A 17,669-nucleotide genomic window follows, 5' to 3' on the forward strand; every position below is an offset into this window, starting at 1 on the left:
ACAAAAAGACATAATATTATGTTTATCAACATTAGCTATATTATGTTGATTTGGTTAAAGTTAGATCAACCGAATAAAGTCTATCTTCTTTTCTGGTATTATTACTAACATGATTTGTTTGATTGACATATACTACGATACATGTACATTGCATACGTTCACCTATGTGAAAGTGAACTGGGTGGATCTTATATTTCTATTTACTTTAATTGGTCAATGGTCACAGTATGATGAAAATACAAGAACCCACTCTTGGAAAATTAGCTGCAACGCAAACCTGAAAATGTTTCAAGGACAAAACAAAATAATTATATTTTCCAGAGTTTGGTTATATGTTGAGGAAACACAAATAATTCATGCATGCGGACCAACAGCCAAACCAATGAGAAAGGAAATTGGTTCTGACTCTTCGATCATAGTCTCTGGATTAAAAACATTAAAAAAAAAAGACAAAAAATGTATTTATTCGATATAAGTATATAACAAATGTTGTTTTGGTTAAAAAAAACAAATGTTGTATGAATGTTCGAAAATGAAAAATGAGATAACCCTCTTCCCATGTCGTAAGTTTAAGATAGGATTTCTCATGAGTGTAAACCTTATTTCCACCAAATATTTGGAGCCTTCAGAAGAACCAACGCCTGAAATTGAAGTTTGAGTCTTACAAATTGTTAACTGATGTTTGATGAATTGTTTGTGTGTCGTATCTTACAAATTTTGAATTTTGTATAGAAGAGAGGGGACGGATTGCTAATCATTTGAAGCATGAGTCTCGTAAAATAAAAAATGATTCACAAATAAAAAAGAAGTCATTATACAAAAGAAGAGCACGAGATGTTTTTTTTTCTTCACTTTATCTCTCAATCTGCATCAAGTGAAAGCAATCAACCGTCAGGTTTTTAATCATTTTCTGTTTTCTCATTTTATTACCGTCCTTTCTGCAACTCTTTTCCGTATAGACGACTCTGGTCTCTCTCTTGTGCAGTCAATTCTTTTATTCTAAAGCAACAAAGAAACAAAAGAGTACTATAACAATAATCAGACGTTTTATTTTTATTTTTGAGAAAGTAAAATAATCAAAACATTTCATCTCCATGCTCAATATAGTACATGTCTCGTCATTTGAAGATTTCCTATAGAATCGGTATTAACAACATATGTTCTTATACAGTTTGATGTAGTTTTATTTGTTTTCTTTACATCTCAACTCTAACACACTAGTTCTTTAAGCATCATGTTATCTTCATATTAAAAACATAGATATACAGTTATTAAAAAATACTATTAGACAATAAATCAGTGCAGTTAACTAACATAAAAACAGTAAAACACAATTGATAAAATTAAAACTATAATTATTTTTTAATAGCATCTTAGATTCAAGGGACAATGTGTTGAATATACCCAATTAAGATCCAAATTAGCTGAATGCTCATGATTATGGATAACCCAAAAATGAGTAACCTTTTGATACTGTGCGGACGAAAATACCCTCGTGCTTTATCGAAAACATGTAACTCTAGATCTATCAGCTAAATATTTATATAGCAGGTAACAATCTACATATCAGCTAATAATTTTAGTATCAGCTAACAATCTATGTATCAAACAAATGTATCGACTGACAAATGATATATCAATTAATGAAACTATTAACAATTAATTAGTTATCTATCAAATAGCCCCAAATCTATTTGTAACAGCTAACACTCCATGTATCGATTAAGAGTCCACTAAAATCTAAATAATAGCAGTTAAGTAATAAAATACCTACTAACGTATATATTATCTAAATTGTGATTCGAAATTGGAAACATTGGAATTGGGGGTGAGATAATAAGATTAACATTATGAGTGTCAAAAGAATCAGAATAAAAAAATAAAGATTTGTGTTGATTTAGAAGATGATTCGAAGAAACTATACGAGAGATAAATAGATTAGAATAAAGAAAATGGAGAAGAGAGAGATCTAGAGATAAAAATATTATAATCATAAAAAATATTAAAAAGAAACAACTGTATATGGCAAATTATACGAGTTTTTGGTGTATTGACACGGATTACTCAAAATGGAGGAAGCATGTTCACATAGAGTTTGATATACTTGTATTTGTTTTTTTTTTTTTTCCACATTTCAACTTTAGCACAAGGGTTTAATTTTATAAGCATAATCTTAACTTCATGTTTGGACTTTGATATATAAAGAACCCCATCAAGGTTTTATAGAAACACTTAAATTTTATAGATATTATATAAAACAAATTAAAAACATGGAAGATTAAACATTCTGATTAATCTAAAAGAGCCTAAAACCTTTGTGTTTTATTTTCTCACCTGTGGCTACAGAAAGCCAAAAGCATTTTTCTACCATCAACAATCTCATCAAAGAAATCATCAATCTGAGCAACAACACTCTCTGTTCCACTCCTCAAACTCCCAACACTCACTTTCACACTCTCCACTCTCTCTCTCAACCCTTTCTCCGCCTCCTCCTCCTCTTCTCCCCTTCCTCCGCCGCCGCACCACCGCCGTTCGAGCTCCGCCTTCAGCTCCTCCACCGCCGTCTTGCTCCTCCTGTACTCGTACATCATCACCCCTTTCTTCACCCCCGTCCTCTCCATCTCCGCCGCCACCCTCTGCTTCAGCCTCACCATCGCCGTCGCCGTCACCGTCGCCGCCGCCGCCGCCTCTCCGGGGATGCTGTAAACAAGGCCTTGCGTCAAGATCGTGAGAAACAGAGTGTTCATGCTCTTCATCGTGTTCATCACTCCTCTGAACCCGCTGAACCCGTTCTGTATCTTCGACGACTCCATCGCCGCCGTCGTCGTAACTTGCTCCGACCAAAAGGGAAACCTTTGGACGCGGTTCTCCATCAAAGCTCTGTTCTCTTCCTCTATCCCCACCGCTTCTCTTCTACATCCAGTTATCGCTCGCATCACCTGTAATCCATTTCATAATCAACCAAAGTTAGAAACTTTATTACAATCTTTTATTCAAGAATTATTTTTTATTTTAGCAAAAACAAACCAAAGTTCGAAACTTTATTCGAAAATATTCGATCTTTTATTCAAATTTTATTTTTTTTAGCAAAAAAAAAAAAACCTGACGGCGGTTGTGGTGGTGGTGGTGGCCGTCGAGAGTGGAGGCGACGGAAATCGCGGCGGAGCAGAAGCTTTCCATGGAGGAGAGAGAGGATTTGATGACGTGGCAGACGTCCCAGAGCTTGGAGGTTTCGTCCATGTAGTCGTCGAGCCACTTGTCGCCGACAGGGAGGTTGAGTTTTTGGACAAGAAGCGTGAGGTGAGAGTGGGAGGTTCTCAGGAGACAGATCACTCTCTGTAGGAACTGTAGGGACATGAAGCTGTTGGAGAGATAAACTCTCTCGAGATCTTCCATTGATTTGTTTAGAAAGGTGTAGAATCCGTTTACTGAGTTTGTACAAGAAGAATCCATTTGTCTGATGATGAAACAGAGAGTGATGATTCTGTGGAGGGAAAATTAGGAAGGGGAGAGTTTAAAGGTTATAAAGAGATTTGTATGTGTGCTTATGTGTGTGTGTGAGAATGTATATATGTATAGATGAAAAAGAGAGTGAGAGAAAGAGAATAAGAAGGAGAAGAAGAATCAGAGATTTTGCAAGGATGAAAGTGATTGTTTGGAGCAATGATGGTTTGTTTCCTATAGAGGAGGAAGTGGATGATTGGTATTTGGTAATAATACCAAAATATATTGATTTCTCTGTATTTTTGTAACTTTTTTTTTTTGGACAACTCTGTATTTTTTTTAACTAAGTTTCTTATGGAAAGAAGAATACAATAAAATTGAAATCTATAAAAGGCATACATAGGATTTTTGGAAGGAAAAAAAAGAGAGAGAGTAGATTATAGTTTTTTCAGGGAAAATACATATAGAACATGATTTTTGTTCCATGTAGTCCATATAAGTTTTTTGTTATCTATAAATTTGAGACAGAATAAAATTTGTATTTCTAGAAGCTGCTCATTAGCTTGATTCTTTGTCCGAATAAAATCTCTAGTATTGATGGTTAAAATAAAAGGGTAATTATAATAATGATCATGTTTTAGTACACTAATAAACGAATAATTAGTGATTTTAGTATATGAGCTAGCGTCTTCTACGAGGGAGGGCATCTAATACCATTTCATGCCTTACTAGTTATGCACTTAGTTGATTGATTACAAAAGCAAACTTTTTTTTAGTGTCTACACCCTTCACAATTCTTGCTTATCCAATTATTGCCTAGTGCTTATTGGTGTTTCTGTGACTAGTTTGTTTGAAATACTAGTTATCCTTTGGTTGTTAGAAACCTCGACTACAATTAAGTCTTCAAATATCATAGACAAGGTTTTAATGATTTGTGAGTACATCCTAAGTTGCTTTATAATACACTATTACTTCATACAAATCTAACATAGTAAACTCGATTAGTCATCTGATGCTTTGTATTAATATGATAATGGCTCAGGGGATCGAGATAGGTCATTGTATAACAATTAGATTCGAGCATACTAATAATAATGCAGTGTAACTAAAGTATACAAAGAATGAAATCAAGTTCGTACCTCCAAAGTGGCATTTCGGACCCATACAACGGCGGATACCAAGAAAAGAAATACTATATAACATTCAGTTGACGCAGTTGAATATTTAATAAAAACATTTAAGTAGATAAGATAAAATTAATTAAATGCAAAAGGGTTATAGATGTTGCAAGCTAAGCAGTACATATGTTGCTTTATTCCCGTTATCAAGCCGGCGCGTATTCTATACTCATCTACTCCTATATTTCTTTAAGGGACTCTTTCTTTAATTCTATTCGTACACTCTCTTTTCAGACCACCAATAAATATCAATTTTATTGCAATTATGATTTTGGTTAGGATGATATAAAATAAGTAGTCTTTTTGTTAATTATGAAATAGTATCTTCATATCGTGAAAGTGAAACAATAGGGACTAAATCTTTATTAAAAAAATATCCAAAATTTTTTAAATGTATATTTCTATGTATATCAAACGAGAAATTATCCTGATTATGTATCATATGGAATCGACAATACGAAAAATGGTAAACGATGATGCATCATGTATCTATATGATTGTTTTCCCTTTTTTTTTTCACTGGCTTTCGTATTAAAAAGGAAACATGAATACAAAGATAAACAAAAAAGACAACAGAAAATTACAACTTGAAGAAAAAAAAAAGAAACAACAATTCCGAATTGATTCAACCCACGAAGGGGATAACGATAGCTAATAAGATGGAATCGAGTAAAATGGTATGACGAGGAATCAGTCAGCTAAAGGATGGTCAGACAACGCAGACAAGTAGCGTGAGCATACTCCGGGCCTTGCATCCTATTCGCCTTCTAGCTGCTGTTAATCCAGAGAGGAGCCAGAGCTACCTCACTCTCAACCACACTTATACTCGGGGCCTTGTTTTCCCTTTCTATTTTTCAGTGATTATTTGAAATTGTGTTTTATTTCTTAATACTCTACATGATAGTATATGCGTGAAACATTATATCAACTTGATTTATCATTTTTCCTTTGTTTTTTTTTTTTGCTTAAGATCTTTTTTCCTTTGTTACTTTATTGAATGTATTTTCATAATCGTGACTGAAAGTTTATACTACTTTTTTTTTTATCACATAACTATATAATTAAGCGTTAGAAAAGTTACAGTAGGATAATCACCAATCTATACGTGAAATGAAAATGCATATCATATAATCAATCTCGGCCATATATTACCATTACAGTGCAGTAGAGATATATGTTTATTCAAATCAACAAAACAAGAATCTAGAATTATTTGTCAACAATCAGTGACTACATTCTACATGTTTTAGATTTGCACATGTATTAAACATTCCAAGTATTTGTGGATGAGTGTACACATCAAATCTAATGGAAGACGGGACCATATCTAATGGAATCGTCGGGCGACTCAATAATCTCCGATTACTCTTGTTTGTTTCTTCATTTCTTTTATAAATTTTTGTCACATTTTTAAATTTTAATATCATATATCGTTTTTTTTTTCCACAATTTGTTTATGTTATAGACGTGAAAGACAAACTTCTTAATATTTAACTATTTTATTTTCGTTTATGAATAACGAAACTGACAAAAAGAATACTATTCAGCAATTAAAAAAACACTATTCAGCAATGAATCCTTTCTTTTTTTTGAACAAATCAGCAATGAATCCAAAACTCGATATATCAGAAGTAAAACCCAAAAGAAAGTTCACGAACAATCTAGAAGATGGTATATTATTGACAAGAAGACATGTATATAATAATAAATAATATGAAAAGTGTTCCTGGTAGAATGAAAATGTTACAATATAGATGTACGTATGTTTAACTATGTGAGTGTATTAACTATCGACACAGCCTTAGAGAGTAATTACTAAGTAGCAGAAGAGTAGTACCAAGGTGTAGATTTGCGAGAATGTTTCGTTTTCTCAGTTATGACTTAAGATAAAGAAACAACTGTTTTGGGTCCATACTCCTCTTCTCTTTCCGTCTACCATTTTGAAATTGATCGTCTAATTTCTCCACTTCGTTGTCCCATTTAATTCCTGTTGAGAATGATTCTATGATTTATTGGTTTCACTCTTTTCCTATAGTTACCAATTTATTGCTAGATGTAAATGTTTACAATTCTGAACTCTCAAATAATTGTTCTAAAAGAAAATAGGAAAATCGATTGAGAAAATAAGAATAAAATAAAACGGTAAAAAGTTATAAGACCTTTAATTGTGCTGTACCTGTTTAACCTAACCAGAATCTATATGGACAAGGATAACTATTAAGCAAGGTCAAAAGAGCCTTTAACAAAGTCGCAAATCAAGTAAGGCGACTAAGTTAATAACTGATAAGCACTCTTTGATCACTAATCCTCTAAGTCTCTAACCGAACGGTGAAGAGTTGATTATTTAGAGGGTCAAGAGCCACAACTTAAGATATAGTTTGTATTCTTTAAAGGTGAACTGTAAAAGTGATGTGAGCCGAAATAAGGATGCAAAGGTACATGCTATTTCAACGTTAAATGGTAGAGAACTGTGGTTGTATTGTTCCCACCCATCTTCGTGTATATCATTGATGCACATTAAATAATAGTTTACATATATCTTTATAACTTGTTGATGTGGTACAAATTCTCGATATTAAGGATTAAAATAATAAGAAGTAATGAAAAATTGGACTGGATGAGTCAGTTCTCCTGATTAGAGTTTTGGAGGCCAATTGTCATGCTTTCAGGTTCGACGCCAGCCGGAGGCGAACTGTTCATCCCTGCCATAAAAACGGGTACTGGGCCTTCGGGCTCAGGACATACCCTCCCGGGTGAAACCGGTCCACTGCCTGACCGGGCCCATGGAATGACAATAATAAGAAGTAATGAAAAATTGGACTGGATGAGTCAGTTCTCCTGATTAGAGTTTTGGAGGCCAATTGTCATGCTTTCAGGTTCGACGCCAGCCGGAGGCGAACTGTTCATCCCTGCCATAAAAACGGGTACTGGGCCTTCGGGCTCAGGACATACCCTCCCGGGTGAAACCGGTCCACTGCCTGACCGGGCCCATGGAATGACCCGCGAAGCGGAAAACCCTGGATTATAAAAAAAAAAAAAAAAGTAATGAAAAATTAAAAGAATGGATGGTCGAAGGAACGTTATAAATTATAATTAAACATGACAACATTGACAAGTACTATATGGGGAATAAATAATTTTAATTATTTTTTTCTTTGCGCAAATGCTTAAAATCTAAAATAATAAGAGTTCCAAAAATGTGCTGGTTTGTGGGTTATTTTTTTAAATTTTTTAAACACACTTGAAGGTGCGCAAAAAAACTTGAAATAAAGCTTCCAAACCATATTCCCAACAACCTTTTGCTTCATTTCTGTTTACATCCGTTTTAATTGTAAAGTCAACTGATTACAAACCAGAGTATGTCCCTCACTTATAGTTTTTTACACCAAATTGAAGCCAAAATGTTTAAGATTAATTCTCAGAAACTGTAATGATCCAACGAAATCAAAAATGAATATTAATATAAAAGAAACAAAAGGCATGTCTTTGCTGTCTTATGTATAATGCAAATCCATAAGGATGTGGCTGGTGACCAAGAGAATGAAGAAAAACACTATATTCTTTCAACTTTTTACCTTTCATGAAGAATAAGTTTTCTTTTTCATTCATTTGTTTGTAGAGAATTATAAAACAAATCAATTTCTCATTAATTTTTATAAGGAACTATCATTCCACATCATTCCTAAAATTTTATTTCTACTCGTTCATTTTCTATCTGTTCCTATTGTTCCTATAGTTACAAACGGTGTTCGAGGATGGGAGTAATTAAACCAAGAGAGAGAGAAGTAGGCAGTTGAGAGGTTAATGAGAATCAGGACCACAGTATGGGCTTGTTCAGCTATTATGTCTGCATTTTAATATGATGTGTAACATTCTCAATTCTACTTTTTTTCTTTCAAAAATAAATTTTAGTGGCCCTATCTCTATATCTCTCTCTACCTGTGTCAAGGTCGGCCCTTTTCTTCTCATTCTACTAGACCCACAAAGCCACACCTATTTATCACCATCATCACTCTTCCTCTTAAAGCATATAAACAAAAAGTTATACATTTAAGTAAAAAAGAAGCTGAATACTTATACATTCTGGTGTGTCATGTGTGCGTAGATATGATGTGGATTGTGTCAAGTTTATGTAAGCCACTAATGCGGCTACTGGGTCCTCCTATGGGACCTAACTTGGTAGACCTTTAGTATTCAGATTCATAGTATCAACAAGAACCAATGCAATCGTTTCGTTTACAAGTCCTACCTTCTTATCCATTAAGGCTATGCCACAAAAGTGCTGATACTTGACTAAGGATATTATACAATGAGAGTTTTGGTGGTATTATGTGCAATTGTCAAAGTATGGGAGGGAGTACAAAGGAGTTAGAACCTGGTCATGTTTAAGTGCAGACGAGCGTGCAGAGGTCTTGTGTCCTGGCTTGTGATATGTTGGTGTAAGGGAATATCCGGAACTTTCCATTGGCCATACACGTTAGTGTTAGCTGAGCATCACTCACCATTGCCTGTCAAATTCACATATATTGAACTATTAAAAAAAGACTTGGATTCTAGAATCAGTGTCACACAATACCTCGCAGGAAGTAGTCATGTCGCTGCAGCTCCATTTCCTGGTTGGAACACAGTCAACATAGCGACACCAATTGCAGTAGTGGTTGAGATTAACGCCCCAGCAGGCTGCTATTAGAACACCAGCAAGTCTATATAAAAAGAGAGACAAAGATGGATAAGCTTTCTCATATCACTGGAACGCAGAGAGGTAAAGCCAGATCAAAAAGAGACTAAGGGGATATCTCACATTCCACAGAACAAGACCAGACACACAATCCTTAACACCGGCCTGTCAAACATTTCTTTAAGCCTTGTGGAGCTTCTCATATCATCTTCAAACAGTTTTCCCTTGTGAGGTGGAGGAGGGTCCTGTCTCAGCTGTGGGGTGAATAACAGCACAAGTCCAAGAAGGAATCCTGATATGAAACCACCAATATTCGCAAAGTTGTCTATGTAAGGAAGAAAGCCAATCACGAAATTGACTGTGGAGATGGTGATTATTATCACTAATGCTGAAACCTGTAGCAAGCAAGCAAAACATAACAAAACACAATCAGAAAAAGATTGAAGATAAGAAGCTACACAGGGAGAAGTAGAAAGCCTTGACCTTGGAGGTATATAGATTCCAGTTCCTTGCAAGTGCAGAAAGCATAGCTCCAATCAATCCAAAGAAAGCAGCACCGGAACAGATTGATGGGATGTTTCGAACAAACAACACAGCGAAGAGACTTCCCACAATGCCAGAGAGGAAGTATATCACTGCAATCCTCACTACAAAAACCAAAACAAAAACAGATTATAAACGTGATTAGATGAGATAACCAGAGTGAAGGAGACGACTTTTACATGGTCCATATCGCTGCTCCATGAATATCCCAACGAAAATCAAACTCCCAAGATTTAGCAAAAGATGAAACAAGCCGCTGTGCAGCCAGGGAGACGTCAGCACACGCCAAATCTCATGTTTCTCAACCAGAGCATTCCAGTAAAGACCTCCCATGTGTTCAAAGCTGCAAAATCACAGTGAAATATGAGGGATAGAGCTTCATGCTCAGTGTTAGAAGCACGAAACTGACCTGTTTCCTTCAATTTTCCTACAACCTATAGATCTAAGAAGAAGAAGAAGAAGAAGAAGCACTACGATCTGTAACTTAGGTTCGAGTGATTCATCAAACAGAACGTAGCAGCAATCAGATCCACACAAATCAAACACTATAGATCTAAGGATAAGCAGCGCTACGATCTGTATCTTAGCTTCGATTGATTCATCAAACTGTGCGTAGCAACAAGCAGATCCACACAAATCAAACACTAATAGATCTACAGAATTCAAATTGAGATCGATTCCACAAACAGATACAACGAAAGCGAAACTCGCGCCGAGAGAGAGGAACTCACGTAGAAGCGGAGGGGCCGAGCATAGGATTCTCGGAGAGAGGCTGGAAGGAGAATCGGCCGAGTAATCTGGCGGCGCAGTGATCGTTAGAGTTTCTGGAGCAGTCGTTGACTCCCATAGTCACCGCGAAGGCGACGATCTGGAGAAGCACGAAGACGGAGACGAGCCACGTGTCGCGCTTGATCTGCCGCGAGCGGTGGCGGAAGAAGGGGAGCTTCTCGGAGCTCGGATCGCCGGCGATGGGAGTGGAAAACGAGAGTTTGCGATGAGATGATGCTTCATCGATCTGCGTCTTCGGCGGCTCCGTCGTAACCTCCATTGCGGTTAGGGATCCGAGACGACTAGTGACGGAGAAAGGTTGTTTTTATACAAGTGGCGGGAAAATTTCATACTCCTTATGATTTATTAACCCTTATAGTTTCGTTTTTTAAGGGGTGTTCAGATTATTAAAGGGCAAATCTCCAAAATAGCACATTTCTAAGTTTATATCACAAAAATAGCACTCCAAAACTAAAATGACCAAAATAGCACATTTCTAAGTTTATCTTTTGAAAATTTTAATTTTTTTATTTTTCAAAATTTGAAATCTTATCCCCAAAACCTCATTTCTCAACTCTAAACCCTAAACCCTAAACCCTAAACCCTAAACTCTAAACCCTAAACCCTAAACCCTAAATCCTAAACTCCACCCTTTAACTCTAAACCCTAAGTTTGTGACTTTTGAAAATATTAAGTGCTATTTTTGTGACTTTTGACCCTAAGTGCTAGTTTGAGAACAAAAACTTGATTTAGTGTTGTTTTTGTTTTTTTTTCATTATTAAATTCATCACTTTTTTTATATATATATTATGCGACACAATTGCATTCATTTATTGGTTGAGTGTGCTTAAATCCATATGAGATACATATCTCACTATCCTCTCATCCCATCTAAACCGTTTGGTTTATATTTTTATCAGAATTTGGAAAGCAACAGAACAAGATGCATGTGTCTCTCTTATGTAATTATGTGAAAGTTATGATTGATAAATTGTGTAATTTTTTCGATTACATTAGTTAGAAAAATTTAGTAAAATATGCCAAAAATGTTCCTAAATAATTTAGTATAAATTATAAAAATGAATATACAGTAAAATATACCAAAAATTAATAATCTCTTTAAATTAATAAATTAATACTCTTTATTTCCTTACGTAGTTTGATTAATTAACATTCCCATTGTTGGTGGTTGGATCAAGTACATGGTCCAGCTTCTGAATCTTGTTGTCCATAAGCTCGCAGTGCCTGCGCTCCATGACTTGGGTTTTGGCTCGCAATGCCAACACATTCTTGGCTAAAACATGCTTGAACCGATAGTTGGTGACTTAAAATCCCAACTTATAAGTTTTTTGATATTTTTTAATTTTTTTTGGCATCATTTGGCTTAACTATTTAACTTTTTGCTTGTACAAATTAGCAATTCATTTTAATGAAATTCACATATTTATCAAAAAAAAAAAAAATGCCAACACATTCTTAACTCGATTATATGCTAAACAGTTGCCTCAATTTTGGAAGATAACACACACTCACACTCATTAATCCAGTGTTTTAGACGTTTGAGAGATATTTCGTTTACATCAAGCTAAACTTCCATGGAGCTCAGATAGTACAGTAAGCAGCATGGTGTGTACCCACATCAGTCATGAGTTCGATTCCTTCTGGGAACTAAATTATCACTACTTGGCCAGTCTGGGCTTGGGCTTCGGCCCAAGTGATTTACATGGTGGACCATAACAGATGATTGGTCCATCCCTTGGCATTAGTCGGAAGATATTCCAAACTCGGGCCAGACAGTGTGGTACGCTTTCGGGTTAGTCCACTCTGTAGCATTAAGTGCGTTCCTCCCGGGGCTGACCGGATCAGCCGATAGGGTTTATCAAAAAAAAAAAAAAAGCAGCATGATTAAGATGGTAAGCATAGAAATCATATGGTCGTCTCTATATGGATACAACATAGATCAAGTCATCAACTTGTGTAATATTTTTTTCGGTGTTAGGGTTCGTACAGATGAATTTTAATTTGACTGAATTAAACATATATTCCAATATTCTGCTAGTGGTCATTACTTTCTTTCTTTTTTTAATTATCTCTACAGACTAATCATATAAGAGAAAACAAGAGTATTCATTCAAAACGAAACTCAACCATTATTATGGTCTTCTAATTAAGCTAAAAATCCACTAACAAAATATCTTTGCGAACAGTTAAAATCCTCAAATCCAATGGTAATACTAATAATATTTTAAACGAAGAACCTCTCAGAACTTGTAACCCTCATGAGTTTTGCTTCCTCGTATCAGCTTCTACTTCCTCCATAATGATATCATTGAATTTGGTTGAGTGTGCTTAGTAGCGTCTAAGGATCCGACCGGTGATTTTTTCGGAAACACGAGGAACGCATAGGAAAGGAACGTATAGAAATAAAATTGCATGAATGAAAAGAAATGATTGTTCCTTATCAAATTTAACAAAGAATGATTTTGTTCTATATTTCTCTACAAAAAAAAGGAATGGAGAGGAACAAAAAAGAAAAACTATTCATTGTGAATGATGATTTTTTTTGGGAATGATAAGGAATTCAGTGTTTCCTTTCGTTCATTGGTCACCATTTAAAGTCTAAGTCATTGAATTTATACATTTTCAATCAAGATTTTTTCACTCTTGTTTTAATTTTTATAGATATATAAATATAAGTAATTATTTAAATAAATAAAAAAGAATATTATATTTAATAGTTTTCGAAGTATACATTTTCAAATTTGAAATTTTTATAATTTTTCTTTTTGATTTTTTCGAATTTTATGGTTTGTATTTAGTTTCATCATTTTAGGTTTGTTTTTATAACTTTTTATGTAATTTATGTTTGTTTGTGTTATTGAAAATATTATAAATTTTTATTATATTTCACTTTAAGATCTTTGAAGCAATCACGGCCAAAGATCTACTCTCAACAGAAGCATAAACTTTTGCTACGAAAAGCACAAGGTTTACTGCGTTTGAGATGTGTACTGCAAGCCTCTCGCTCTTGGCAAGCTTCTTCATCTCTTCCTGTCGAAATCATCAATCAACAAGATGAGACAGACAGAGAGAGAGATTCCAGAAGATAAGCAATGAAAACAAAAGGGTGTAACCTCGGTTGGAGGCTGGAGCTCCAGAGACAAAACCAGTTTCGTTGATTGTCTCCATCTCATTGAAACCCTCAAGCAGCTTCTCTTGCTTCTTGTAGTACTCAGAGACTTTACGTTCCTTTTCTGATTTCCGACAAGAAAAAAAGAAGTAAAACCCATGTCTAAGATTATATGTATCTGTTCACAGCAGATGATTCAAAGCATATATATAGAGACATCCTTGATGACTTTTTATCATCTTCCCATCAATCTCATGGACCAAGCTGCATCAGAAGAGATAAATCTAGATATCTTATCATACAACACCATTTTTGCATCAATTATTAATAAAATGATATACAGTATTTGTATCATTACTTTCAGAGTCATTTAACTAAATGATGTAAAATTTATTTACATCATTTATAAGTAATGAAAATATTCATAATAATTGATGCTAAACAATCATTTTTTGTAGTGTGTCTTTATCCCAATGAAAATATTCATAATAATTGATGCTAAACAATTAATTGGCTATAGATTTGTTTTTATTTTGAATCTAAACTAAAATAAATAAAATTAAAAATTATTGACCAAGCAAATTATAACAATTTTCTTAAAACTTCACAAATGATCGACATGTAAGCAAAAGTCACTTAAGTGATTTCTCGTTTAATATATAGAAGAATTTTTATTTTTTATAAATATTTTATATCATATATAAAATTTAAAATTAAGATAAAATAATTTTGTAAGTTATGATAGATAATTTTTTATAAATGTTTTAATTTTTGTATAAATATCTTATAAGACATACATGGACATTATAAGACATAATAATTATTATAATTCTTTGTATACGAAAATAAAATGTTTTATAGAAGAATATGAAATCATTATATTGATTTCTATAAATTGTGTTCTACTAGTAGTATATAAATATAAAAAGAATGAGTCAAACAATATTCCACTTTCTATAGTTTCATATTTAAAAGGTTATTTAATCCCATATCTACATGGTCCTTACTCCTTAGGATGTTAAATGGAACTGTAATCTAGAAGAATTAAAATGATATACACTATTATATAGTTGACTGAAAGCAACTCAAGTTATGCCATTTTATATATTGTGTTTATATACCTTCTTTGTTTCTTTTCTTTTTTCATTTTTCTTTCTTTATATATATGGTTCTCCATTAGTTGCTAGAAGTTGTAATTGCACCTCTTGCTCGGACAGCCTGATCCTCAAGATGGGAGATGAAGGTTGGATAGAACTTAAGTTCAGACTCGCAGATGGCACCGACATCGGACCGAGCAAATACAGTCAGTTCACGACTGTTGCGTCTCTCAAGGAGAATATCATTGCTCAATGGCCTAAAGGTAAAAATGTGTTCTATATATATATACTGAAAACATGAAATCTTGTTTCAGTTGTGTTCTAGCTAAGTGCTGATTTTTTTTTTTCCTCTTTGGTATAGACAAAGAAAATGGCCCAAAGATGATAAATGAGATCAAGCTCATCAATGGTGGCAAAATACTGGAGAACAACACAACACTTTCTGAAGCCAGGTCAATACAAATTTGTGAACATCCTGGAATGGTAACTACGATGCATGTTGTTCTTCCTCCTAGCCGAAGAGACGGTAACTTCAATGCATTTCCTCTTGATTTTTTTTTGTGTTTATATATCTCAAAGTTTTGGTTTTTGTTATTGTTCAGAGAAACTGCAGAATGAACCTCCAGTGAAGAACAGTTGTGTATGCTGCATTTTGTAAGTCCACTAGAGATTTTTGGCCTTTTACATAATTTTATGCCATTTGGATTCTTCATGTACCAGCTTTCCATAGTTCCAACATGCTTCTTCCGTAATTAGTTCTCTTCATTGTTTACCAAAATGTGACTTAACGTAATGGGGTTCTAAAGAAATGTGTTCAAAGGATTTAAAAAGGAGACATGAGTTATCATAATAATCTTACTCTCTTTAATAATAATAATATTAGGATAGCATGGGTTCATACACAAAACAAGCAACAGATTCATAGACATTTTTCAACATTTCATATACGGATGTATAATTTTACATAGTAACTTTGCTCCCATTTGTCTTGATTGTGATATTGGGATCAACAATCTTTATCAAAAAAGGATCTCCAAATGAGATACTTCAATGTTTTCTTTTTGAAGCATTTATCTCAGTGATTGCTCTGACTAAACAAATGTTGAAAAGCTAAGGTGCTTCTCCTACACATCTACTACTTCAGTGAGCACATGCATTGTGATAGGTTGTAGGGTAAGTGGTTTTTCTTTGCTCAGAGCTTGATTAGAAAGGGACAGACACCATCTTAAGATAGAGAGAGGGTCCACTTTCAGTTAATGGGTGAGGGAAAAATTATGGGCATGACATGACAATATGACATAACATGAGTTGCTTTCAATCAACCATATTGGACATTTATGAGAACGACCCTTTTGCTCTTGTCCCTTTGTACTGTCTCTCTTTCTAGTGCCCACTTCTCCTTTTTCAGCTTTGTTAAACTTGTATAAAAACTCAGTAAATGATCATACTCTGAGTTTGAAAGAATAGCATCAATGTACATAGATGGAGTTCTATGTTCTAATTATGTAAAAATGGTTGGCTACTTGAATCACATTAGTGCAAGATCTGCAGCTGGGGATAATCATTAATTATGTTTCAAGTTTCAAGAAACAACGGTCGGTGATATTCTTTTATTTCCGAAGTGATTAGGTGACGCAGGTTTTTTCACGTGACAACCCATATCACGTGTGTTATCCTCACATGTGAGAGTGAACCGAGTAGAGACTGCGTTCGAATTATGAATGTATGAATAATCTTAAGCAAAATACATGAAAAATTGAAATAGAAAGAACATCGAGATTTCACGACTGCATGGTTCGATGTCCCCCCTATGTCTCACTGAAATTTAATATGGAATTCACCTATCTACTTTTTGCTTACAACTTTAGCTAAATTTCATCTCGTTCTCTCTTTAAATACAGTAATTGTTTCACTTTCTACGTCGATAGAATAGAGAACGAATAACAAGTAACAAAACAAAGCAAGTAGACCATATATATATATATATGTCTTGCCTTTTAGATTGATAGATATATATATTTCTAAAAAGTTAGAAAACTGAAGATCATCAAGCTAAAGGAGTTGTATACAAATTTAGTATCCCCGTCGCTTACACTCATGGTCACATGGGGGTAAATTATCAATTTCAAGAGTTAGTAGTAAGTAAGTAAAACGAAAAGGACCAAAAAGTGTATAGACCAAGTAAATAAAAAGTAGCAATAGTAAAAAGAGGATCAGATTGGACCGGCACCCGAACTCCTAGTTCATCTAAAGGTTGCGGACCTGATTGACCCTATCCAACATGACTGGGACAGAGCAAAGATCCAAGCCACCATCCCTCAGTACGAAGATACTATCCTCAGAATAAAACTGAGCAAAATAGGGGCGGCTGATAAACTTAGCTGGCTCAAAACCGCAACGGGCGACTACACTACCAAGTCTGGCTACTGGACAGCGTATGAAAGGATGCGACAACACGAAGAACAGCACCACCAGGCGGAGTTTGACTGGAATAAAGGGATTTGGGGACTGGAAATTGCCCCTAAAATCAAACTGTTCCTGTGGAAGGTTTTCCAAGGAGCATTACCAGTGGGAGAAAGATTAATCTCGAGGAATATAGCCGGTGATCCAAAATGCGTGCGATGCGGTCTCACTGAATCTATCCATCATCTACTCTTTCAATGTGAGTTCACTCAAAGGGTATGGGCACTAGCTCCCATCACCCCAAACGTTGAAGGTAGCGGATTGATAGACTTTCCTGTGGATTGGCCGAACTTGCTAAGGCTGAACTGCCTTCCTCCAATTGGCCTCACGTCTGCTCTACTTAACCCTTGGCTTCTCTGGTCTTTGTG

The 17,669-nt window shown here is 34.8% G+C and overlaps 3 protein-coding genes across 5 annotated transcripts; 1 reads left to right on the top strand and 2 right to left on the bottom strand.

The window, feature by feature from the left end:
* Window positions 1-2,196: 2,196 nt before the first annotated feature.
* LOC106298683 lies at window positions 2,197-3,730 on the bottom strand. Its single transcript, XM_013734825.1, has 2 exons — window positions 3,103-3,730; window positions 2,197-2,939 (listed from the first exon to the last, which is right to left on the bottom strand). The coding sequence occupies exons 1-2, from the start codon at window positions 3,451-3,453 to the stop codon at window positions 2,331-2,333; spliced, it is 960 nt and encodes a 319-aa protein (XP_013590279.1). The 5' UTR covers window positions 3,454-3,730; the 3' UTR covers window positions 2,197-2,330.
* A 2,853-nt stretch (window positions 3,731-6,583) lies between these two features.
* Window positions 6,584-10,954, bottom strand: LOC106299046 (RHOMBOID-like protein 8). 3 transcript variants are annotated; one of them, XM_013735181.1, is made up of 7 exons: window positions 10,575-10,954; window positions 10,023-10,186; window positions 9,784-9,947; window positions 9,424-9,695; window positions 9,199-9,325; window positions 8,998-9,130; window positions 6,584-6,609 (listed from the first exon to the last, which is right to left on the bottom strand). In XM_013735181.1, the coding sequence occupies exons 1-6, from the start codon at window positions 10,889-10,891 to the stop codon at window positions 9,008-9,010; spliced, it is 1,167 nt and encodes a 388-aa protein (XP_013590635.1). In that variant the 5' UTR covers window positions 10,892-10,954; the 3' UTR covers window positions 6,584-6,609; window positions 8,998-9,007. The 3 variants fall into 3 exon arrangements, with proteins under 3 accessions (XP_013590635.1, XP_013590634.1, XP_013590633.1); XM_013735180.1 differs by lacking the exon at window positions 6,584-6,609 and adding an exon at window positions 7,571-7,639; XM_013735179.1 differs by lacking the exon at window positions 6,584-6,609 and having other exon boundaries at window positions 8,354-9,130.
* Window positions 10,955-14,899: 3,945 nt separating this feature from the next.
* LOC106299688 (membrane-anchored ubiquitin-fold protein 5) lies at window positions 14,900-15,611 on the top strand. The gene is made up of 3 exons (XM_013735738.1): window positions 14,900-15,101; window positions 15,200-15,364; window positions 15,441-15,611. Exons 1-3 carry the CDS (start codon window positions 14,972-14,974, stop codon window positions 15,494-15,496), a joined length of 351 nt encoding a protein of 116 aa, XP_013591192.1. The 5' UTR covers window positions 14,900-14,971; the 3' UTR covers window positions 15,497-15,611.
* The last annotated feature ends 2,058 nt before the right edge of the window (window positions 15,612-17,669 follow it).

Source organism: Brassica oleracea, chromosome C6 (genome assembly GCF_000695525.1).
Source record: "Brassica oleracea var. oleracea cultivar TO1000 chromosome C6, BOL, whole genome shotgun sequence".
Lineage (NCBI taxonomy): Eukaryota > Viridiplantae > Streptophyta > Magnoliopsida > Brassicales > Brassicaceae > Brassica > Brassica oleracea.